This window comes from Meleagris gallopavo, chromosome 21 (genome assembly GCF_905368555.1).
Source record: "Meleagris gallopavo chromosome 21, MGAL_WU_HG_1.1, whole genome shotgun sequence".
Taxonomy (NCBI): domain Eukaryota; kingdom Metazoa; phylum Chordata; class Aves; order Galliformes; family Phasianidae; genus Meleagris; species Meleagris gallopavo.
Genome location: NC_139424.1, coordinates 5,357,508 through 5,381,450, shown reverse-complemented (window position 1 = coordinate 5,381,450; position 23,943 = coordinate 5,357,508). Strand labels below are relative to the sequence as shown.

Genomic DNA, 23,943 nt, shown 5'->3' with positions numbered 1-23,943 from the left:
TAAGTGATCGGGAGGAGGGAAGAGGCAGAGGTCGTTATTTTTCATAATAGAAGAGTCATGGGGAGCACTCATCAGTATCAGTATGGTTTTGGTGAGGTTTGTTTGTTTTTTTTTTTCTCCTAAGTATTAAACTGTAAAACTCATTGTACCTCAATATTGAAGAAGATGAAAGATAAATGGATTTTTAAAAAGTAAATGATAAACTAATGGACGACAGGTTCATTGAAGTCTAATGATGGTCGGACATCACATCGTGCTCAGCAGCTGGGAGACACAATAAGAGAACAGTTGTTTTTCTGTCCTGAGTTCTACTTTCTTGGTTTTATTCCTCAGTCATTTGTTCCTAGCTACTAGGAGAGACTGACACGTCACTGCCTGATCCAGTACAGCTGTCTGGAAATGCTGAAAGTAAATTGTGCAGTAACATCAGTGTCCCCAGTCTAGGTTTGTAGTGGGACATGTTTTGGGCTGCCAGCCTTGCTGCTAGGAGGTAACAAGGAGTTACTCAGGGATGCTTGCATTGGCCTTGTACAGTCCCTCAGATAAGAGGAAGGGGTGGTTTTGGAGGAGCAGTAGCAGCTGTTTTTGCAAGTGGGAAAAGCAAATCAGAGAGCCTGCTCTGCGATTAGTCACTGCTTCAAAGGTGGCCCTTTGTGACACGAAGAGCTACAGCTCTGCTCTCAGCTGCTTCTTGGCTTGTTCACTGAGAAGTCATCAGCAGAGACGTTTGTACTTGTTAGACTTCCATCGTCTGCTGGAAAAGGAGAGCGTGAGCTGTGGAGATAACTTCTGATGTTGTCTCTTCTTGATACAAATACAGTATTAAAATACATTTTATGGAAGAACGTAGAGAATGTTTTTGTATCTTGTCTGTGTCTTCAAATGAAAACCCTTCTTTTTAAATAAAATCTTGGTGTAAAACCATTTAAATTGGAGTAGCGATTGCTTGGAATGCTATAGCCTAAAGCAAGCTTTACTCCTGCAGGTAGAGCAAGCATATCCCTGAAGTGGTGTATTTGTTAACCCCCTGATTCTCATTGCATAAATATCAGTTCTGTTAAATCAATAGAAATATTTTACTGTTGGTTGTTTTGGATTCAAGAGAGCAGGCATTATCCTGCCTGAACAGCGTTGTGGAAGCTCTGATATTGACGTGAATTTGGTTTAGTAAGAAAAAAAAAGTGTGTAATATTAAAGATATTCAGGCTTATTTGGTATTCTCAGCCAGTGGTGCAGGTGAGTTATGGAGCAGATGCTCTGTGCTAGTCATGTTGCTTCAGAACAGAGCTCAGTCAACATGAAGGCTTAGGAAAGCGAAGTGGAAATTCCTGAGTGGAGACATTAATATTACTTTGCATTTTACAAAGTGCCTCTTCTGCAGAGTCAGTGGAGTCTTAAGGTTGGTGTAACCCATCATTTGTGCACCAAAGCGCAGTCATGGGAGGCTGCTCTACTGACAAATAAGATGAAATTAATAGTTTGACAAGAATAGCTTGGAGGAGGAGGAATGGCAGAAAGAAGAAAGATAGGAAATAAGAGCCAAAGCTGTTCAGGAGCCTGAGAATGAGGGGAAAAAAACTTTACAAAAGAGAGGGGACTGGAGGGCAGAGTTGTGTAAAGGAGGGCTTGCACTTTCGCACAGGTTGCAGTGCAACAGAGTGGAATGACATTGCATTAGGAAAGCAAGACTTACCCAAGGCATGGGAAGGTATTTCTGAATGTTAGAGATGAATCTGTATAAATAAATGAGCTGAAATGTACCCTGTGGGCTAGAGCTATGCCTCTAGAGTAGAGCTAGATTCTTGTGGGTTTTCTTGTTGGAACTATGTGGCCCCATAATTACACCCTCATTTCGAAGGGGATGTGTCATTGCATTGGTCACAGGGGTGGGCATTAACTTTAGCCATTTTTCCTCTTTTAGACTACAAGAAATGTGTAATTGCAGCTTTGAGCCAGTACTTTTTATTCTCCAAAGTCTCCTGCGTCCCTGAAATTCATGGTTAGTGAGTCAGTCCTTCTCTTATTCCAGCAGATGGTGCAGACTATTCAGGGACGGAGGCTCCCAGAAGCATTCTGCTCCTTCCTTTGAGGGAAGACAGACTTCCCGTGTTAGGAAAACTCTGCCAGAAGGATGGCCCTCGTGCTTTGTAACTCTTATTTCACAAAAACAGAGCACCGTACTTTTTATCCAGACGCCGAGGGAGTTTGGAAGCAGAATCTGCTATGGACAACCATTGTGTTATATATAAATAACTGCAACATGGCAGGCAATGGTGAGTTGGTCTAACATTTTCAAGTGGTAATGGATAGCTGTGTGGGGTGGAGGGTTCCCAATAATTTTACATGGGAAGTTGCTGCAGCTGTGCACAGCTGCATTAGAACAAGAAGCCAGGGAGCTGTGCCTTAATTCAAGGAATTCTGCCCATTTCACAGAGCCAGCTCTGAACAAGTGAGTCAAGCACACTCTGCAAGTGAACTAGCAGTTATTAGACTCATCCTTTGACAGTCTTTACTGATTAGCAATTGTACCTCATAGCCTCCCTTATCCTCTGTGACAAAGCATAGCAAAGAGCAGCTCCTTTGCAGGGCCTCTCCTAACGTTGTATCTTTCATGCCCAGACTATTTTTTTCTCCTAATCTTTGCAATTATTCAAGTTGCTTGCCTGTTCCCTTTCCCCGTTGAGTCTTTCAACGCAACACCATAAGCAAACGCATTCTGCTTTACTCTTTATTATTCTGCCAACATAAAAATTACTAAAAAATGCTTTATAAAATAAGCCTTGAAAAATCTAGCATTACTCAAGAAACTAGAATTATTTTCCAGGAACAGGACTGGAGATAAAGGGACTGAGTCCCTCGTTGCAGACCCTCCCACAGCAGATCCTAATAGCCAAGGAGTGGGAAAAGGCAGCGTCTGAGAAGAGCTTGTGCCTGAAGTGGCTCTGACTCATCCCAGAGAAGACAACTGGTTACTAGTCCACTTGATTTAGAGGTCATTTCCTAGGTGGGTACAAACAGACAGTTTATAGAGGAACACTGTGAGGAAGGCATGTTCACAGGAACCAAGGAAGGAAGAGCCATATTAATATTTCTGGCTGCTGTCCAAGCTGCCAGATGCTAATGATGATTTCAGGCTATGCTGGACTCTAATAAGAGCTTAATAAAGACTCTAATAAGAGTCTGGGGACACAAAAATCTCCCTTCCAGGACTGAGAGGCAAAGCAAGCTTTTCAGGATCAGCAGAGGGGAGCTCCAGCCAAGAAAAGCTCATCAGGGCTGGAATGGGATATCCCAGGACTGGTCTGTAGGGATCTGGAAAGGAAAACAAGCAAGGAATTGCCTTCTGTGGCCTCAAAGGGAGATCACCAGTGGTAGGAAGCCTCTCTTAGCTGGTCCAGAGGGTCAAGTAGCAGTCCCAGAACACAGGTTTTGCTCCTCTCTTATTTGGGCATGGGGTACTCATTGTCATCTGTTGCATCAGGCAAGTCCTGTAGCTCTTTTATCTGGGGAGCAGCATTGGGGTTTGGGTTCTTTACACTGCCTATAAAAAGTGGGATGCCCATTTCTTCTTCAAATATAATGAAGATAAATGGCCGGTCTAAGTTGAAGGCCGACAGCGAGCGTGATATCATGACGCTGGTAGCAGCAGAGGCTTCCACCCCATCTTCTTTAAGCTCCATGGCAGACTGATGCTGTATACTGGACACAAAGAGAGGCTCATCTGAGATCTTCTGTAGATTTGGGTTTATGAACAGCTCCTGGAGACCTGCAGAGAAATGAGCCTAAGTTAACCTCTCCCACCAGCTCTGATTTTTGCCAACGCTGGCTGAAGAAAGCAGCTCCCTCACCTGTTGTTACATGTATTGTTACGTGTTGTTATTTATTTTTAAGCAGCTTGCAAAGCAAAGTGAATTCTATTTATTCTCACGCTGAGACTCATAGCACGGTGTTTTATTTCAGTGAGCTCTCAGTTCTAAGTTTTGTGATCTGCAATCTCTTCTGACAGTTTTTATGCTCTGGATCCATTTTCAGTTAGAAAAAAAAAGAGATAAGTTGACACATGGCAGGAAGTTGGTCTTGGCTACGAATAGGAGAAGCTTGTAAAGATGGGAAGGAAGTGAACACTGCCTTCCCTATAGTATCATCTCATTGAAGCAAAACATTTGGTGCGAGGCAAGCAAAGAGTAAGGAGGAGGAGAGGAATAAGGAATGTGAAGGGGTTTGATGTTATCTGGAGCAAGCTGTGAGGCACAGCTTTCGAAACAAGGATGTCAGTTTTTAGTGCTAGTGAACATATGCCACAGAGATTGATCAGATTCACTTATTCTACACAAATCCTGTTAGAGGCCTTACCCATGTGACTGAGAACACTGTTGAGTTCCAGGTGGTAGTCCAGTTTTAGTTTGGGTATCTTCACTGTGGTGGGCACCTCTTTGGGGAAAAGCCTGCATAGTTGTCCATAAGGGAAGTTCTCCAGCACGTGAGAGGTATTCCAGATGTACTGGTTTGGTACAATGACCACAAAACTCATGTTACCCTTAAAGGGAAACTTGGCCACCTGGAAATAAAACCAGCCAAAAGAATTTATGGAAGAGGAAGGAAACACCAGAAAGTGACGCTTTAAATTCACTCTGATTTGTCTACAGAGCCAGCCTAGACATAGGACAGAAACAGCAGCTGGGAAAGCGTCCAATTTCTTCTAGGGGGGGAGGTTTGGTGGAGTAGCAGCATCAGATTTTGGTATTTGGCCACAGACTGGTCAGGAAGGAACATGTGTCAGGATGGAAGCTCACAGACACCATAGCCGTACTTTTAGCTGCATCATGAAGGATTCCAACAGTAGATTGTTTAGGGGAATTCCATTATTTCCTCATTCATTTTTAATTCCGAGCTTTAAAACTCCATTAGTTCTCACTTAGTGGGAATACCTGTTTGTGTTTTTTTTCCAAAAACTGAAAGCAGAAATTCAACGTTCTTACTGGAAGCAAGGACAAAGGATGCTCACTCAAATGTTATGTGTGCTATCCTTGTTAAAAAGTACTTGGTTTTTGGAAAGAATAGCTGGAGACTGCGAAATAAAATAGCAAGAGGAAATTCCAGTCAAAATCTGTATGCACCTGAATGTCCTGGGACTCCAGTGTAAACCAGCTCAAGGGGTACCGCTGGGCTTTCATCATCTCAACCGAAACCACAAAATCATCATCGAGGTGGAATGCATCTGGTGCAGTGAAGCTCGCATCAAACTTATTCCTCCAAAACCCTGTCAAAATTCAAGTTGAGAATCCAATGAAGTTTCCTTTTGGGTAGGAAAACGGGACCTACAAACTGCTTAGCTGATACTCTTCCTGTCATGAGTTCTCAGACAAGGCAGCAAGTGGCCAGGCACGTAGGAATGCAGCGAAGGCAGTACCAAGGTGCAAGAACCCTAGCAGCTGGAAGCCCTTATCTTCCAGAGGGATTATGGAATTACAAAAGGAACTAGGATTAATCCTGATGCCTCAGCGTGGGAGATGACTGAAGGCTATGGAGATAAGCAATGTATGTTTAAGTGCTTTGAAAAAATGAAGAGTGTTGCCTTTGTGCTGTGTACAGTGAAACAGTGCTCCGAAACCAAGCAAAAACATTTGCAGATTTACCATGGAAGTGTTTGGCCTTTGTTTTGATGCACAGCCCTCAGGAAGTTAAAAGAGGAAGATGCACCCAACCACCATCTGTAGTCAGGAATCCAAAGAAGCTGCCTCTGAGCTGTTTGGTTGGTGCACAGTGGGTTGCATGTGACCTGGTTTGGTTAAGTTGAGCAGTGATGTGCTGCTGTCTGGGATCCTGAACCCAGGATGCAAAAATACCACAGGTTCCACCTGCTGTATTCTGGCTCTGCAGTCAAGTAACATTTTTAGCACTTGTGAAACAGTTGGGGATCATTACTGTAAAGAAATCAAAGTAAGAGGAACAGCAGAAGAACGAGAAAAGAACAAGCAGATTGACTATCTGGAAGCAATAAAAGGGGATGCCACGCAGCTACAGCGTTGGTGGAAAAAAAATAGTAGATTTCTAACTATTCCTCGAGATGATCAGGCTTGAGATGTAAGACCTATGGAGCTCACCGTGGAAATGGATTGCATTGAGCAAGAGCATCACTGTGTCTCCAGGGAGCTGCTGTAGGAAGGTGGGTATTTGCCCATTAGTTGCCTCCTTTACCCACTTGTTTATGGCTGTGAGGTCATTCTCACTGCTTCCAGAAAGGGTCACAGGCTTTGCCCCATAGAATATCTCCGACTCCTCCAGGAACTTCTCTTTGACCTCAGATCCTGGCAGAGAGGAAGAATTGCATATGAAGTCACAAGACCTCCTAAAAATGCACTCAGTAAGCCAGCCAGTGACATGCCACTGCCCAGGGAGAGCACCCAGGGAAACAGACATCTCCCCAGGATGGCACTGCACTCTGTCACCGAGTTTTGTCCTGCATCCCTGTGGCTGCCCTGCGCCAGCTCTCACCTTTCTGCAGGTACACACGTGATGCAAGGCTGAGCGTGGCTCCTGCCAGCCTCCTGCGAAGGCTGCTTAGCATGTGGTGGAGACAGGGCACGGATTCCAAGTGCATCACCTCCAGCAGGTGCTTCTCTGTCTGATTTGCTGCTCCTAAAGCAAAGTTAAATCCCTGTTAGTTCATGCCTATGTAGTAGAAAATAGAGACATTAATTTGAGTGCCTCATTCTAGAGACATACTGTGTCGTGCAAGAGATTAGAGAAATCTGGAAGTAGGAGCCCTCTGAGGGCAGCTTCAATTGTAATAGTACCTAATTAAAGCTGCAAGAATGAGATTAAGTAGAAGGTGACGTATTTAATCTTTGAGTTTTGCACACTGGTTCCCAGTGCCTCCATCTGGGAGGGAGGGGTACAGGGAAGGGCAGAAACAAGTGCTGTTATAGTGAGTAAGTACCTAATGCCAGGTTAGACAGAGCAAGGGCAATGCTGAGGGGAGACAGGATCACGTTGTTCCTGTTGGACTCTTGCTGGACCTCTCTCAGGAGATCAATGCTGAACCTCATCAGCCCATTTGCTAGCCTCTGGCTCTTCTTCCAAGTTATGTCACAGCTTTCCTCTTCATCTTCTCCCTCCTCTTCAGAAGAGAGGGTTTCCCCAAAGGGTTCCTGTTCATGACATCTGCCAGCCCCAGCTGTGGCTTTATTTCCTGGGCTCTCATCATCCCCAGTTTCATCTGATGTGGAGATGGAAGGTGATGTTCCATAGATCTCCCAGGTGTCTGCCAGCTTTGCATTTGGCAGGCTTGGGATGGCTCCTGGCAGAGCAGATTCTTCATCTCCACCATTTTTCAGGTTCTGGGGAGAAATGAGAAGGTTACAGTACTGGGAAAGCAGGAGTCTTACCTCCTTAATAGGTTTGACTATATAACTAAACAGGTTGAGAAAATAACATCTCTGCTCTCACAGAGTATTTGCTTCAATTTGTCTTTTAACCCTGATGTTAAGAGCACCTTGATGACTTTGGAAAACCACATCTTTTATGCCAGGAAAATGGACTTGAGTGGGGGTTCCTCCTCTCCTGCCCTCAGGACCCCCTCCAGGCTGTGGGGGTAAGAGCCACCACCTGCTCAGCACTTGTCCTATGCTTCACTGTTTATAGATCCATCTTCCTCAACCTTGATTTCACCTTCTCACATATTTTGGGACTGCAGATCTGCCTCATGCACTGGTCAGCACCCTGTGCTGCTGTCACAGCCTTGATCCATTTTGGCTCAGATCCTCCTCCAGGCATCTGTCTCTTCTTGACTTGTCTGGTTTATTCCATCCCTTTTCTCTCCAGATTCCTCATTTTCCAGTTGTCTAAGCTTTAGCCTATAGCACTGCTGCTGCTGTCCTCACTTTTGTATGCCCTTAAACACATTCTTTTTTTTTTTTTTTCCCTCAGATCTTTCTGTTCCCACCAGTATCCGGATGACTTTCCCTTGCTGCAGGAGCGCAGCACTATCAGAGCCAGGCACAATGGGTAGCATCAGCTATGAGTCTTCCTTCTTCTCACCCTCATATCTAGCTAATTTCTTCGTCTTCCCTTATCAAAGGTGAAATAATTCACTTACCCAGCCCTGTGCAGTCAGACACTGACATTTACTCCATGTGCTGCCCAACTGCCTAGTCTGGAGCTTCCAACACAAAGGAGCAGAGCAGCAGTGGGTGAGGCAGGAAGAGAAGTCTGCACAAAATGGACTTTCTCATTGCACTGACACTGCTCAAAATGGACTTTCTTATTGCACTGCTTGGGCTCATCCTGGAAAACCACTGCAAGTATTACAGTATAACAGCAAGTCCTTTGGATGGAACCAGTCATTGCTTACCTTCAGATCCACAGCTTTGTCTGAGGAGAGATGCTGTTGCTCAACGGCTTGTGCCAAAGGAAGCTGGAAAGAAAAACAAAGTCAGCTTTCAGATATTTCCTCTGAATTTCCAGAGCCAGCTGACTCTGCCTTCACTCCTAACACATTCCCCTGGAGCCAGGTCAGAAACTGGCACCAGTCTGGCTGCAGCAGTCCTAAGGTGCTATAGGAACGTAGGGGCAAGCTTTAGGATGCAGAAATGGAGACCCCCCAGAAATGGGGTCCACCGAGGGGACGTGGAAATGAGCAGGAGCTGGGGGAGGCTGCAAGCACTGGGTTTATTTAGAAAGAGACTGGGTCAGAAGGGTACAAAATAATGTATTCTGTAGACAGTTTTGCAATCTCAGATCTGACAGGGATCCAGGTTTAAAACAGAGAGAGAGAGAGAGAGGGAGAAAAAAAAAAAAAAAAGCTGTTATTAAAACAATGTCCTGCTAAACTCTGAATGTCACGGTCACTACAAACAATTGAAGCCAAGTTTCCAAAGATTTTCTGCGGAAATTCACTTGGGTAATGGAGATATCTACAGTAATTATAGATGGGAAAACCTGAGAAACCTTTCCCTGCTGGGGTGCAAGCCTACTGCAGAGCAGAGGAGCAGTCTCCTCCACCACTCAGCAGAAGCACTGGGCAGTGTTTGCCCCGCAGGCTGGAGCACAGCTTCTCTGCCCTTGCCCTGTGCTGGCTTGGAGAGAACCCCAGGATGGCTGGAGGGGAACAACTTACCGTTGGATGACTGTGCAGAACAGATAGGGAGAGCAGCAACAGACCCCAGAGCAACACCATATTTCTGGAACAGAAGGACCAGCCGAGAGAGGAGTTATTTCCAGCTGCCTGGCAGCAGCAAGCTGAGCCTAGTCAGGTCTACAGGGAGAAAATTATCAACCTGGCCAAACAGGTTGGCGCAGGAGCTTGCAGAAAGCAATAAGGAGATGAACAATGCTGCACAGAAACAACACAGGACTCCTGGGTCCAACGCCAAGGCAGCGAAATCAGAGAGGAACAGGGACCTGCACCAGAGCAGAGCCGTAACTACAGCCGGACTCTTTGCATGACCCTCTTCTGCTTGGAATCTGTGCTTCTGACCCCAACACCCTCATTCATCTGGGTTGCGAATGGTATTTCCCTAATCAGTCCTACACACACTGTGCATGTGGGAGAGGACAAGAGCTTCTGCTCCTTCCCTATGCAAACCACTGAGGTGTGGGCACAGCATCGTGTTGGCTGTGCCCAGCTCTTGGGAGAAGAGATACTGACCTGCCCTAGCAAGTGCTGCCTGGAAGGGGCTTTGCAGGTAGAAAGCAAGATACCAGAGGGATTTACCAGCAATTAGTCCTGGAATAGAAAATCCTCCCCTTCCCAGCACTTGCCTTCCCCCTTTGCTGGCAAACCCAGCCTCTCCCACCCCCGCGCTCCAGTTCCAGTATGGGACAGTGGGAGCTTCCAGGGCAATCAATGAAACCCCACCCACTCCCTGGCCACAGCTTTGACCAACTACTTTTCCTGCTCAAACAGAAATAACCCATCTTCTCCTTAACATAAACACTACATGCCAAAACCCAGGCGTCGGCATGGCTGCTATCCACTTAACTCCTGGGGCTGCTTTTCACTCCCGGAGCAATCCCAGCTTCAACCCACAACTCACTGGGTTGTGACTACTTGCCCAGCAGAGGCAGCAAAACTTGAGACCTTTTCATTCCCCCTTCACCCGAAATCCTGCTGCCATAACTCCCTCCAAACACCCCTATCCCCCCCCATGGTACCAAACCTTTAACTCTCTGCCAGTTCACTCTCTCCCTGATAGAACCACTAATGCTCATTGGAAGAGCCCCCATTTACCATCGAATTCTCCTTCTTTTCTCCTTACCTGAGGCTGTTGGTGTCCACGTTGGAGCTGGCACCTTCGTTAGCTGGACAGACAGCTCTGTGTGGGGCACAGCCTCCTGCCCAGCCCAGCCCTCCTACCCGCCGACCTTCAGCACCACCTCCTATTTCAGAATTTGGCAGGCAAATATTGACTTACAGCATCCTGTTAAACATTTGTTTGGGGCAGGAGATGGAGTTTGCGGTGTATTTGGGGATGGGGAGATACTTTATGATGCTGTCATTGCAAGGCAACGTTAACCTTGAGTTTACCAGCACAAATCACATTTGTGCTGATGGGAAATGCCAGCTGTTCCTAGCAGCAGCAGCTCTGCTTTCCACTACTCCCTGTGCTGGGAACGCACCCTTTTATTCATAACTCCAGTGCAAATCTGGGGCTTGGTATTTACTGCCACAGGGCTCTCTGGTTTTGGAATTTTCATTGCAGAAAGCCTTGGATGCTTCCTCCCTCTGGCCTAGATGCAAAAACGAGGCTCTGTGTTCAGCAGATGGTGGGTGCCCAAGGCCCCACAGCAGCATACCCAGGCAGCATGCATGGGCATCTGAGAGCAGCTGGTGCCTCCCCAGGGCACAGCAGGAACCAGGGCCCCACAGAAGTACAGGAGAAAAGGCTCAGGGCCAGGCAGAACTCCAGCAGGGCTGTCCAGGCATATGTGCTTTTGTGCTGCATGCAGAAAGAACAGTAATCCCTTCCCAGCATGGGATATGGCTCTGGCCATGTCCTCGGTGCGATGGGAGATCCTAAGGAGGATTTTAGCACTTGCTGTGATCCTTTTCGTGCGATAGGCTCATGGTTTCCAAACACCCCGAGCAGTGGGAAGGAATGGAAAGTACAGATCTGTGTTCTGCTACCAGAAACTACACCAGGATGTAGCACTGCAACACGGGGAGCTACTTCCCTTTGGAAAGCAGGTCGTTTGCAGCAGAAAATCCTACCTTACATCCATGGCATCTTCACAGCATCCCTCCTCCAGGAACACAAGCGATGCCTGAATGCAGAGCTTTAGCCTTGGGTGCCAGAGCACAGCTACAGCCACTGTGCAGCATCGCTCCTGGGCTCCCCCAGCACACCCAGCCCTGCACGCAGTGTCCCCACACGCACTTCTCTGCATCTCTTTCAAAGAGTTTATTAGAAGTCAATATTTACATCTATTGCAAATGGTTAATAGGCAACACGGGACTAGGAGCTTCCCTTGGATGGGGAAGGATAGCCAGAGCCAACTGCTCACCACCACACCCCTCCCTGAAAGCACAGGGCAGCTTCCCAGCTCCCTGGCAGCTGGAGGGTGCCCCTCTTTCCACTCTCAGGACAAATCACAGCAGACTCCTCCCCTGCTCAAGATAAGAGCTTCCCGCTCCCCTGATAACAAGAGGGATGGATGGGAAAAGGGCTGCAAGAGAAGTGAGGCAACTGCTCCTGCTGCTGGGTCGAAGAGCACTCTCCTCACCTTTGGGTCACACAGGAGTGGGAGCAGACAGTGCTGTCCCTAAGGGAAGGTCAGAGGAACGCCATTCTGGTTTGTGATCTCAGGTTCTCAACCTGTGGTGGGAAGGGGTAAAATTGAGCACCTTTTTGCTGTTCTGTCTTCCCCGGAAGCCTGACCAGCACAAAGGAGATTGGAGAGGATGAGAAAGGAAATTTCTTGAGGAATGCTGCCAATGCATAGCACACAGAGCATTCCTCAACCCGCTGATAATAATGAGATGCAGTGCAGCTAGGGTAGGAACCAGCAACAATCCATCCCTACCTTGCAGCTCCAGAAGCAAAAATCCTGATAGAAGCATCCAGTTCTGGCCTTCAAAACCACCCTTCTGCAGTTCATTCCTAAATCACAGGATGAAGCAGTACAGCAGAATGGGGGGTTGTGCCTTGGCTGACTTGCATTCCTGCATTTGCTCTGGAGCCAGTAAGGCAACAAAAGAGCTCTAGTTAACCTCTCCTCCTCCTATGCAGGCTCTCTCTCAAACAGCAGAACCTAAAGTTAACAGAGTGGATCCTCTGGGCTTTGATCCCACCCCAGCAGCACGCAGCTCCAAAGGAGGCAGTGCCCACTAATGCAATCCTTGTAGGACTATTCAGTGGTTCAGGAGCAGAGTGTGAAGGGTAAGTGCAGATGGCAGTAGCTATACGTTTCTATTTGTGTTGAGGGCAACCTCTTACCCCTTAATGGAAGGGAGGGGGATGCCCATGGTCCACGTTTCTCTGGAGGGCAGCTCACAGTCCCCTGGGGATCAGGCACACACGGTACGGAAAGCTCCAGACCTCTCTGCAGGAGTGACAGTGACCTACAATGCCCAGTATTTCTCCCAGCAGCAGTGGAGGTTTCTCAGCTATGGCTTTTTTTTTTTTTTTTTTCTTTTTTCTTTTTTCTTTAAGATAGAGAAAGAGGTTAGGGATGCTTAACCGAGTGCTCACTAGCAAATACACCTCCCTCCTTCATCCTCCGTTCAGAAACACCTAACTCTGGCTCTTCTATCAGCAACACTGCTGGCTTTCAGCTCTACTACCAGAGCTGTGGGACAGCTACAAGCTTCTGGGCTGGGGTTGCTATGCCAGGAGGCGTATCACACCATTGTCTGAGCCCAGCAGGAGGTGACATTTCATGGGCAGCACTGCCAGGCTGGTCAGAGTACCCCGGAAATTCTCTGAGCTCAGCTTGGTTGTGCTGACAGGCAAAGCTGAGGACTCCAGCATGGAGTAGACACCAATCTTGTTGGCCACGGTGCCAGTCACCACTTCATTGCCATAGAGATCAAATGCATGGATGGGTTCGGATGCAGATTTGTAGTGGTGCAGTGGTTTCTGTTCCAGTTCCTTCCAGACGGTCATGGAATGATCTGAAGAAGAGCTGATTAGCACGTTGCCCTCTGCAGCCTGGGGGAGAAGGAGAGACACTTAATCAACGTTCTTACAGTAAAAACCCCTAAGCTCACCCTGGAAATGAGAGGTAGCTGCCAATTGTCCAGCAGTCCCCACTGCAGTCCCCTAAGACAGCCCCAGCCATTTCCAAGCAGCTGGTAGTACTAAACAGTATTAACAAGGCACGCAGGTGGACACCACAAAGTACAGGACTCTGGTTGCTGTTAACCTCCTCCAGCACTATTCAAAGTGTTCAGGAGATGGGCCGCAGCTCTTCTCATCAAGTTGCTGACACTCCTCTGATTTATCACCTGTTAGTACCGCAGCAGGAAGAGATTATTGCATGGCATCCCTCTCCATTAAGCCACCTGCCATGTTATTTTCCTTCTCATGCACAAGGAACTGGGGAGCTAAGCAGAAAACACTGCCGAAGACAGAAGCCTGGCATGCTTATTAGCAGAGCTAGTGAGAGAGTAAACAACCCACCCCGGTGAACTTTGTTTAAACTGCATTGGGTCGAGGACACGAGCCCAAACCACTGCTCCCCAAGTGGGTAAATATGGACAAGAGTTATTCATTAGAGTGATGCTCCTCACAGGGAGCTGACAGCCCCAAGCAGAAAGCCTCCACCAGGACACGTGGCTACTCCCTGCCCATGCTGCAGACCTGCAGATGCTTGGGAGGGCTATTTCTGTCCAGCACAGGTTGCACCGAGAGCATCTGCTCATAGCATGAGCCACAGGGCACGAGAGCCTGAGCAGACACTTAGGGGCACAGCAAAGAATGGAGGAAAACCCTGAGCTCCGCAGGATGGACTGATAAGCTCTGCCAAGCAGCACATGTCAGAAGGATCAGCAAGGCCCAGGAAGCAGCCCCCCCACCCCGATCCCTGCAGGGATCACCTTGCTCACCTTGATCTGCAGGATGTCTCCCTCGTGGGCAGGCCACCCCCGCATGATGAGTCCCGTCCTGGTGTCCAGCAGCACGATGAAACCAGAAGAGAAGCCAGCCATAACGCTGCGCCCGTTGGGGCTGACAGCCAAGCAGCGGATCAGCCCAGCATTCACCCCGCTGGCCAAGCGAAACTCATGCTGCAAGACAGAGAGAGAATCCAGCTACCAGTGGGCTGAAATCTTGGCCATCCAGCATTTATAAGATAAAAGACTCTGGGGCACAGCAGGCTTTCATGGAGTCACCACATCTGGCTTTGGACCAGCCACAATTGCATTATTCAGCACATGGATGCCATGGGGGAGCCCAAAGGAATGTGGCTTGCAAAACAACAGCCTCCATACCTGTAATCCTGGCTTCCTGTGGTCAATGAAGCGCAGCACAGAGTCTGCACTGGCCACAGAAATGCTGTGATAAGGAGGTGGCATGGTGGTCACAGCTGTGATGGGGGCTTTGCTATCTAACTCATCAAAAGTCCGGATAAGTTTGCCTGTGAATACACGAGAAAGACGATAGAGCTGTAAACGTATGGAGAAACAATATGGCAGATCTCCAGTCCCTACGGTGGGGAGGCATCAGAATTAAGGCCCCCTGTCTACAAGGACTGGACCAGTTCATTCCAGGCTGCCCTTTCCCTTTCCCTTCTTACCTGTGAACTGGTCCCAGATGTGCACAGTCCCATCACAGCTCACTACGTGCTGCGATGCCTCCAGCTGGCTCACGTAGAAAACAGACTTCTTGTGTTCAGAGTAGGTGAACCGCGGTGGCACCTCGCTGGTACCATCCCCATAGTTGTACAAGGGCCAAAGGCGGACAGTTTTGTCCTTGCTGCCACTAAGAAAGAAGTCCTCACTGCTGAGTGGTGCCACGCACTTGATGGCCCCCGAATGCCCTGAGAAACTCTGCAGCTTGATCTGATGGAAGTGGAAGCGGGGGTCATGCTGGCTCACCCCAATCTCATACTGCCAATATGCCAGCCAGTTCCCACACAGCATGTGGGTGCTGCGAGGAAGGTCGTGCTTCAGAGTGTTTTCCTCACAGGATGAGCTGGGAATGAAGCCATCAGTGCCAGCACTGAGGCGAAGGAAGCCCAGACCCTCACGCTGCGTGTCCACAGGAACTTGGATGCGGTTCCCTACCAGCACGCTCCCAAAAGTACCAGAGTGACTGTCCTCCTGGGGGCTGGAGAACACTTCTGTCCCTCGCATATCTTGGTCTGAGCCTGCCATGCTCGGTGCTTGCTCAAGGCCAACCACCTGCAGGTTCTTTGGGTTCACATTCTCCAGGTAGAGACTGGCCAACTTCTCAACCAGCGAGTGGTTGGGCACAACCGTCCGGATAACATCACCTGAAAAAGAGATAAAATAGCTCCCAGGGAAGGAATCTCCTCTTCATCTCCTGCTACCCACAACAGAACAATGGTCAGCACATGGCTATTGAACACAACTTCCCACCAAGCCAGCCACACGCTGCTCCCAGCCAAAGCAGCCTGAACTCCCAGTGGGCTTCCCGACTCCACAAGCAGACCAAACCACCATGCAGAAGCTGTGGGTTTTCCCAGCCAACTTACACCCTTTGACTTCCCAAGTTCAGGTCAAGCATGAGCGCACAGAACAAGGAGCTCTAAGAAAGAAGGTAGCCAAGCCATACCTAGCAAGCAAGAGAAGGGGATGTAGGTGATGTAGGCCATCTCAGGGTTAAACACCTTCTGTAACTCCATCAGCACTGCCGGATCCAGAGCCAGCAGCTTCCCTTCCATGAGGGGCACCTCCATCACCGGCACCTCGCAGCCACTCAGCGACTCCACTGTCAATCCCTGGTCAGGAGAAAACAGGAATATTCCCAAGCTCAGATGCTCGAACCACATTATTACATAAGCACAGCCTGGGCTGGGCATTGCTGACACCAGTGCTGATGTGTGCAGCAGGTATGCCCACCACATTTCTGTGGCTGTGTGCTGGGATGTGGCAGGAGCACCCTGTGCATATCACTGACCTGGTCCTGCAGCTCCTGCAGCAGTGAGAACGCTCCAAAGAAGGTTCTCACCGTGTCACTCAAATGCTGCTGCACCATCTCCTGCCCGATCCGCAGGCAGATCAAGGCAATTAGGCTGATTGTCTTAACACACAGGACAACACGGGCCTGGGCACCACTGGGGAAACTGAAGAAGACATCCATTACCAGCTTGTCAGACACATACCCCTTTTTCCCTCTCTGCCTCCCGCTTTGTGTTTTCTGGCATTATCAGAAGGTCTTGAGCAGCACAGGTTCTACAAATGAACCATATCCCAGAGCAAGGACAAGCTCATCTGGGTGCAAACAAACTTGTGCAAACTGGGGCTGAAGGCACTCACCCGACAGACAGGGAGGTGAGGAAGCCCAGGACAGGGAGCAGCACCTCCTGGCTGATCTTGGGGAGAATATCCATGAGTGTGGTGTCTGACAGACACACCACGATCTTCTGTGTCAGTGTCACAGCAGCCAGCAGCCCTGCCTCCTTACGGCTGTTCAGCCGGCCGCCGCTGGACCCACCACCAGGTGCAACCTGCAAAACAAGTTCCAGGATCATCTGAGCTCGGCCTCAAAATCCAGCATGGCAGTGGTAATGGGAGAGGAACCCAAGCAGCAACTCAAGGCTTGCACTCAATGGATGAGCCTGAACCGACGGATGGATATCAGGAGAAAAGAGGAGCCTGGAGAGTGCTGAATTACAAATTACATGCACGATCTGGGGGGAGTCTCCCTGCAGGCTGTTTCTGCAGTTGGGAAATTCATAGAGGAGATGGACAATCCTGAACCAGCCCAGAGCACCGCCAGCCTGGACAACACGGGAACAGAGCAAACCTATGACGTATGAGTGCCTCACTGCAAGAATGAATGTCTTCATCGCACGCTACGGTAACCCTGGTGCACAGATTGCTGAGGAACAGTCCGTGCATGAAACATCCAAGGCAAAGTCTGGGCAAACGTACCAACTTCTGGAAATCCAGCTGCTAAGAACTTTGTGAGACAGGAGCACATTCTTTTTTTTGGTCGAGAACCACCACTGGTTACAGCGATGCCCAGCAGTTCATAACATCAGTAGCAAGACCAGAAGATTTGTCTACGTTGTCCTCATCCCTAACTCCTCAACAAACCAAACACCCAAGAAAAGAGTGCCAATAACAAAAGCTACAAACAATTCCCCATTTCCTCTCTATTTCTTGTACACCTGCCATCTTCCAGCTCATCACAGAGGCTCTTCCCCTCGCAAAATATCCACTCTGCCAAATGCTCCAAGAAGGACTGACTTTATCCTATCTGCGATCCTCCAGCTTCATCGCTTTCATATCAGGTTGCCAAATGCTATTCACAAGAGCATTAACCCCCCATCACCCCCAAGCAACAACTTGAGTAAAGCAAAGCACAACAGCTGCAGCTATGATTGCAACTGGGTGGAGAGTGATTCTGCACAAAAAATGGGATTTCTCCCCCACCCCATCAAAAGTCTCCCCTTCCACACTGGAAAAACTGACAGTGCTTTTTTTGTTTTTAACAGCTGTGGCCTTTTTCCTTCTAAGTTTTAAATGATCAAAAATCTATTGAAGTTGTGTTTTTTTTTTCCCCCCACATTTAAACAAGCGTCAGCAACCAAAGCGTTTGCAATCGCTAAAAAGGAGCAATAAAAAAAAACAACATGCCTGTTTAAAACATTCAAAAAAAAAAAAACTTTTTTTTTAATGAAAAATCGGTTTGTTTTTCAACCAGCTGCATTACACACATTTTCTTCTCGCTATTCAGCAAAGAATTTCAAGCTGAAAAAATTGTAAACTTTGCCAGTATTTTTTTTTTTTTTTTTTAAATACAGTTGAAAACCCTCCTTTAACCTCTCCCAGCCTGTCCCATCTACCCACATCTAACCCTGCTTGCTCCAGCAGCCTGAGCTGCCCACGGTCACCAGCCCACCCCACGCCAGCTGCCCTGCAAAGCACGGTTTTTCTCCACGATCACACATGCCAACAGGCACAGAAAGAGAAGAGCTTACACTAACCAGGTAACTGATGTAGGGCAGGTACTGGTAGGTGAGGACGGGCTCTCCGTACAGGTATGCCACGTGCAGAAGACAAGCCAGCACCGGCTTGGACACCTGATCTCCCAGCACCGGGCGCTTTTGGTAGATGTTCCCAGTGCTCAGGGGGCCGTTCTCATCGTTGCTGGGGACAAACTGCTGCCTGGTGGGGCCTGCAAGGAGTCAACAGCAAGAGCTGAAGCAGCAGCCAGGAGGCACCCAGCACAGCCACCCCAGGAGCAGACATTACCGACGTAGCAGGACGTGAGCAGACGGAGCAGGTTCCTGGCGATGAAGCGGGATGTGACAGTGGGGCCCAGCTTGGCCGAGAGCCACCTCACCATCTTACAGGCTGTGTCTGCAAAACAAAACCAGTCGCAAGGACAACAGCCTGGCACAGTGCAGATTAGCTGCTGCCCGCTGCTTCCCAGACCCTGCCTGCCCTGCGGGCAGCTCCCTGGGTCTCTGCTCTGTTGGCAAACTGGAGAGAGCTGTGCTCTCACCCTACAGCAGCCCTGCAGCCACGTAAAGCCTGCACTCTTTAGTGAGGATTGGACCTTTTATGCTGGTTTCACTGCTGTCCCCAAGATGGGACTATAGACACACCCTGGATCCACTTCTTCCCCTACGGGTCTGGCTCTTCCCTTTTCCCAATCCTATTTGCCACACCCAGCAGAAAAGCAAAACACTCGCAGGGCCTTACCCAGGAGTATTGTCTGCTCTTTGTCATCCGAGTGATCTGGCAGTTCCTCTCCCTCTCCATCCTCCGGCTCACTGCCGTCATCAGCCAAGGTGACGTCCACAGAGGTGCCAGCATCCACCGAGACACCAACATCCACAGCCCCTGCCAGCTCTGCGTCAGCCCCAGTGTCATCGTGCTCCTCTTCTTCACGCTCCTCTTCCTCCTCCTCCGAATCCTCGCTCTGTTTCAGGTCCTGGCTGCTGTCCACTGACTTCAGGCTGCTCTTGTCCTTCTGCGAGTCCCCGTCTGCAGGCCTGTCCTCTCCCAGAGACACCTCACTAGCACTGCTTTTATCACTCAGCCGCCCCAGGCTGAGCGACTCCTGCTCCTGGGGCTGCAGGGACTCCCCGACGTAGAGACCACTTTGGAAGTCCTCGCCCTCAGGCAGGTAGGCCTGGTCGTGGAAGCTGACCCCGGAGGTATAGTCAAGGAGGTCAAGCGCAGCGGAGCTGTGCTCCACATCCATTTTGATCTCCTCCCCGAACACGCACGACATGGGGCTGCCCCCTCCGCTTTCATCATCTTCAGCCGCACCGAGGAGGGATTTGCTCTCCTCCCGTGAGCTCTCGATGCCGACGAGAATCTGCAGGATGTGTGGCAGCAGGTTCAGGATGAAGGACTGCAGCCCCAGGCGCACGATGAGCTGGGCCACAAAGCAGTCCGTGTACAGGTAGAACCGGCCGTGTCGGGAGCAGGGGGTCTCATAGGCTCCGATCAACGGCTTCAGGAGGTATTTGTTGGCATTCTTTGGACCTAGAGATTTAGCTATAGGTTCAAAGAGATACCACGCCGCGTAGACAGCGGTATTCTCCTCAGACATCAGAGATAATATGAAGGGCAGAAGAATCTCCAAGCCTTCAGGAGTGATTTCAGAAAGAATCCCTTCCAGCTGCTGCCACAGCTGGAAAACAAGCTCCCGGCCCTGACCTTCATCTTCTATCTTCTTCGCCTGATAGGTGAAAATGAATCTGTGCAGAGCTGGGAAGTACGTGGGGAAGGGAACGATAGAACTGAAGGGACTGAGGAGCTGCGTGGGACAAGGTGGAGGGAGGCCCTGGGAAATGGGTTTGTATTCAAACAGCTGTACAGCGTCCTTGCCCAACCTGGTCTTTAGAAGCTTCTCCACCGGCACGCTGAGCTGCAGCAGGATGTGCAGCACGTGCTGCAGTGGGGCCGGGATCTCCTTGGGGTGGTAGCGGCACAGGTTACGAACCATCAGGAACCGCTCCAGCAGGGACGCGTCAGGCTTTGAAGGACGGATCCTCGGTGCAAATATTATTTCAGCAATCAGAATACCCAATGCTTGCATATCCCTCTGGAAGAGGTCAGAGAGACCCAGCAGTGGCTCTTCCCCAGGTTGCTCCATCAGCTGCATATCGCTGCTCAAGCCTTTAACCAGGAAATTGTCCAGTTTCTCCAGTTCTTCCAAGGCCTGGAGCGGATTGAAGCCTTCAGGAAGCGTGATCTTCATGTCATCCCTGTCTGCCTGATCTGCAGCACCTGCCTTGCTCCGACGGAGGGGTCGGACACCTGAGGCTTTACCTTCAGTGGGATAAGCAGGGATGGTGGAGGGCTGTGCTGAAGAGCTGCTGGGCTGATCAGGAGCTCTGCTACTCACGGAAATGGAATCCAGTGCTTCCGTGCCTTGCTCTAAATCATCTTCACCAGCGATGGGTTTCTCCCCAGACCAAGTGGTTTCAGTAGGAGTAGCCTCCAGGACCAGCCCATTAACTGCATCAGTCACGGGGCACTGGATGTCCTCCAAAATCACAGTCTCTTTGATATTCTGGAGGAGAGGCCGAGCAATGGCCGGAGCTTCAGCAGGAGTGTAGGCAGGTCCCACCATGCGCCTGGGATGTGGCTGGTCAAAGAGCTGTACGACCCCGTAGGTCGTCAGATGCGTGTGGTTGTCTACCAGATGGAGGCAGACATTCTTCTCCTTGACAGCATCCTTCCCTTGCAGCTTGTACCCGAAAGTAAGATCAATCCAGTGATGGAGGTCCTGAGACACTTCCCGACTCTCGAGCAGCATGCGGTGGACTTCGATGAACTCCTCGTAGGAGCTGCACCATGACGGCACGTCCAGGTCAGGCATGTCGGGATGGATGGATCTGAAGATGGATGGGTCTGTATAGAACTCTGGGATACACTCATCCGGGGTCCAGCTCTGCATGCGTTCCATGCTGGCTGGATACTCGTTGGGCTCCCACTGGGACCTCACATGACAGCACAGCACTGACTTGGGCGTCCTGCGAGCTGTGTACACGTAGTAGGTGATATCTGAAAGGACATCAGAGATGTGGTGGGGGACATGGAGCTGCTCCCCACTTGACCCGCCAGCAACAAATGCTTGCTTGGTCATCTCATAGGTGAAGTCCAGTTGCTTGTCCCCCTTATTGAGACGGAATTTGGATTTCCTTAGGTCCCTGAACTTGCCATTTTTGGTTGTGAAGTCTACCACCCATGGAAGAACCGGGTGATAATTGGGGTCTCCCATTCTCCTCCCAGCCAAACTGTTCAAACGCATAAGGTAGTCGAAGTTGCTGACCCGGCCGTGCACCCACTGCAGCACCAGGTCCCGTAGCTCCTGCTGGCAGGTGGAGCACCTCGCCGTGTCCCCTCGCATCCCAGCACCGCTTTGCTCACTCACTCGTTCCAGATCGCTTCCTGCATTTATTTCCTCCTTCCTGGGACCTTCATACTCCCTGAAGTTGACCCGGAGCCGGCTGCAGAGTTTCTCATCCACAGCCACGTCACGAAGGGAGAATGCCCCACAAGCCAGTCCTGCCTGGTGACATGCCCTCATGGCCTGCAGCACGTGAAAGAGCAGGAAGAGGATTTTGGCATGGCTGTTGGTGAGCTTCGCTGGGCTGAAAGTCACAATGTCATGCAAGCAGTACTGGACGTAGGGATAGATAACATAGAGCATCTCAGCCGACTCCAGCAGAGCTTCTGCTTGCAGCACGTTGGGGCAGGAGGAGGGCACAGAGGATACCCCCTTGGCCGGGGAAGCGCAAGGCACGCTTCTGCCCACCTGGAGGATGGGACAGCCGTACGCTTTCTGCAGGGCCGCTCGGAGTGCATCCAACACCGGCACAGCGGGCGGTGCGTGAGCGTGCCGGTAGGGCCGCACGTAGAGGCAGTGAGCCCGGCCCCACAGGTTGCGGTAATTCTGCGATGCCACGCGCTGCATGAAGCCGTGCAGGGTCTCGGCGCTGCCGCCCCTCGGGTCCGCAGCAGGTGGCACACGGAGGGGCCGCATCAACCGTTCCTTGCGCAGCCCGTGGATCTCCACCCGGGTCCATCCTGCCGGCAGCTTCTGCACGGAGCGTTGCAGGAATGTCCTCACTTCCACCTCGCTCAGCCCCTCCGGACGCGGGCAGAGGGTGGGCAGCGCCCGGCGTTCCCGCAGGTTGGCCAACCATTTGTGTGGGACCAGAGCGGTGACGTGGGTGCCCTCGGAGGCGGCTGCCAGCTGCCAGCGGTCGATGCTCAGGTCCTTCTCCACGCTGCGTAGGAGAGCATCCATGGTGGCTCCTGAAGAGGGGAAGGCCAAAAAAGCCACAGGGGGTAAGCGGAGGATTGCAGCACTGACCCCATAAAATCCCAAATTTCACTCTGCAGGGGAGATATTCCCATCCCACCCAAACACTGTGTTGTGAGAAGGGGGTCAGGAGGGGACGGGGCAGCACTAATGGTGGTGGATGGGGCTGGCAGGGGAAGCTCAGATGGAGATCAGGAGAGGACGAGTGCACCACAGGCCTTTGGCAGCATTAGGGTGGTGGACAGAATACTGGGGAGGCTTTCGCTGCCCTCCTGCCCCCTACAACTGGCCCAAACCACCGTATTTGGGGGATCTGGGACGCAGAGGAGACACAGCAGACACCGAAGGAGTCCCCTGGGGAAAGGGCCCACGGGGAGAGGCAGCCGCATGCCGGGGCCGGGCACAAAGCCACTCCCGGAGCTCCTCCGCATCCCCGGGCTCCGCCGCCGCCGCGGAGTCCCGCACCGTTACCTGGCAGCGGCCCCGCAGCCATGTTGGTCAGGTGACGGCGGTCACATGCGGCCGCCACCACACCATGTGCCCGCCCGTACCCCCCGCACGCCCCGTACCGGGCTCGGCTCAGCTCAGCCGGGAGCACGGAAGCAGCCCCGCGGGGAGCCCCGCTCGGGGCCGGGCGCGGAGCCGGGCTCCCTCCAGCGGTCGCCGCCCGCGGAGCCGCCGCCGTCGGTGGGGGGGAAGCGGGGCCGGGGAGCGGTGCCCGTACATGGGCAGAGCGGCGGGGCCCCGCGCGGCGGCTGAGGTCACGGTGACGTCAGAGCGCCGCGAGCCGTCAGCTGGAGCGGGGAGAGGCGCGCCGGCGGGCAGCAGCCTTAAAGGGGGCGCGCGGGGGGGGTGGCGGCGGGTGGACCCCACCGGCGGCAGGTGAGTGCGGGGCGGCCCTGAGCCCCCTGCCCTGAGCTCCGTGCCCCGAACACCGCCGGGGGGAACGCAGCGGAGCTGGTTCTGGCCGGGTGCTGCGTGGCCCCGACCCTAGCTCTCACCCCTGTCCCGGGGTGTCCCAGTGTCGGGCACGTTCCCGCAGCCCCGCTCCCTCCAGGTGGTCGGGGTTGCTAAAGGCACCCGACAGCCAGCACCAGCCTTAGCTTTTCCCCGCGCGGCCCCTTTAAGGCCGCGGGAGGTTCCCGCCGCATGTCGCGCGTGGGAGTCACGTGGGCGGGACGTGGAAGCAGCATATTGGCTCCCCGCCCCCCTTACATTGCAATCAGCTGTTACTGGGGCGAAGGGCAGGAAACTGCCTTAAAGGGGCAGCGCGGCGCCGCCCGCACCGCACTCCCAGCTTCGGGGCGCGGCCCCTTTAAGGAAGTTGCCCAGTCATCGCGCGGCGCTGCCAGCCTCCGGGGTCAGGCGGGTTCCCGAAGCCCCGCCCCCCACGCGCTCCCATTGGTGCGCGGGCCGTGCGCTCACTTCTGATTGGCCGTCGACTTGGAGCAACTTCTCGGAATCGTGGCTGTGTCACCAGTGCGAGCGCTAAAAGGCGCAGGCGGCGCCGCCCCGGGCGGGA

The 23,943-nt window shown here is 51.3% G+C and overlaps 2 protein-coding genes and 1 long non-coding RNA gene across 8 annotated transcripts; 1 reads left to right on the top strand and 2 right to left on the bottom strand.

Annotated features, from left to right (window-relative positions):
* Window positions 1-1,739: 1,739 nt before the first annotated feature.
* On the top strand, window positions 1,740-12,651 carry LOC146543025 (uncharacterized). Its single transcript, XR_014887527.1, has 2 exons — window positions 1,740-2,273; window positions 7,930-12,651. It is a non-coding gene; the product is annotated as an uncharacterized LOC146543025 (long non-coding RNA).
* SERPINF2 (serpin family F member 2) lies at window positions 2,715-12,067 on the bottom strand. 3 transcript variants are annotated; one of them, XM_085240667.1, is made up of 10 exons: window positions 12,025-12,067; window positions 11,725-11,816; window positions 9,119-9,182; window positions 8,354-8,416; window positions 6,941-7,340; window positions 6,496-6,639; window positions 6,105-6,308; window positions 5,118-5,260; window positions 4,354-4,558; window positions 2,715-3,766 (listed from the first exon to the last, which is right to left on the bottom strand). In XM_085240667.1, exons 3-10 carry the CDS (start codon window positions 9,176-9,178, stop codon window positions 3,441-3,443), a joined length of 1,545 nt encoding a protein of 514 aa, XP_085096793.1. In that variant the 5' UTR covers window positions 9,179-9,182; window positions 11,725-11,816; window positions 12,025-12,067; the 3' UTR covers window positions 2,715-3,440. The 3 variants fall into 3 exon arrangements, with proteins under 3 accessions (XP_085096793.1, XP_010720187.2, XP_085096794.1); XM_010721885.2 differs by lacking the exons at window positions 11,725-11,816; window positions 12,025-12,067 and adding an exon at window positions 10,260-10,372; XM_085240668.1 differs by lacking the exons at window positions 11,725-11,816; window positions 12,025-12,067 and adding an exon at window positions 9,650-9,721.
* On the bottom strand, window positions 11,388-23,566 carry WDR81 (WD repeat domain 81). Of its 4 annotated transcripts, XR_014887526.1 has the most exons (12): window positions 22,893-23,216; window positions 18,839-22,414; window positions 18,386-18,493; window positions 18,118-18,308; window positions 16,442-16,632; window positions 16,083-16,248; window positions 15,738-15,903; window positions 14,737-15,435; window positions 14,432-14,577; window positions 14,048-14,227; window positions 12,025-13,151; window positions 11,388-11,816 (listed from the first exon to the last, which is right to left on the bottom strand). XR_014887526.1 is itself a non-coding variant. In XM_085240665.1 (11 exons), the coding sequence occupies exons 2-11, from the start codon at window positions 22,404-22,406 to the stop codon at window positions 12,825-12,827; spliced, it is 5,742 nt and encodes a 1,913-aa protein (XP_085096791.1). In that variant the 5' UTR covers window positions 22,407-22,414; window positions 23,423-23,566; the 3' UTR covers window positions 11,388-12,824. The 4 variants fall into 4 exon arrangements, 3 of the variants coding, with proteins under 3 accessions (XP_085096791.1, XP_085096789.1, XP_085096790.1); XM_085240665.1 differs by lacking the exon at window positions 22,893-23,216 and adding an exon at window positions 23,423-23,566 and having other exon boundaries at window positions 11,388-13,151; XM_085240663.1 differs by having other exon boundaries at window positions 11,388-13,151.
* Between the last annotated feature and the right edge of the window lie 377 nt (window positions 23,567-23,943).

Bases quoted from the DNA above. Each gene is read 5' to 3' on its own strand.
- WDR81 (XM_085240663.1), bottom strand. From the start codon at position 22,914: ATGGCTGCGGGGCCGCTGCCAG. The intron at 16,633-18,117 runs GTTAGTGTAAGC...CTTGTTTTGCAG, and splicing joins TGCCCTACATCAGTTACCTG to GTTGCACCTGGTGGTGGGTC. The intron at 14,228-14,431 runs GTATGGAGGCTG...TCTGTCTTGCAG, and splicing joins ACAGGAAGCCAGGATTACAG to CATGAGTTTCGCTTGGCCAG.
- SERPINF2 (XM_085240667.1), bottom strand. From the start codon at position 9,178: ATGGTGTTGCTCTGGGGTCTGTTGCTGCTCTCCCTATCTGTTCTGCAC. The intron at 6,309-6,495 runs GTGAGAGCTGGC...CCTCTCTGCCAG, and splicing joins ACGTGTGTACCTGCAGAAAG to GATCTGAGGTCAAAGAGAAG. The intron at 3,767-4,353 runs GTAAGGCCTCTA...ATTTCTCTGCAG, and splicing joins CAGTGTTCTCAGTCACATGG to GTCTCCAGGAGCTGTTCATA.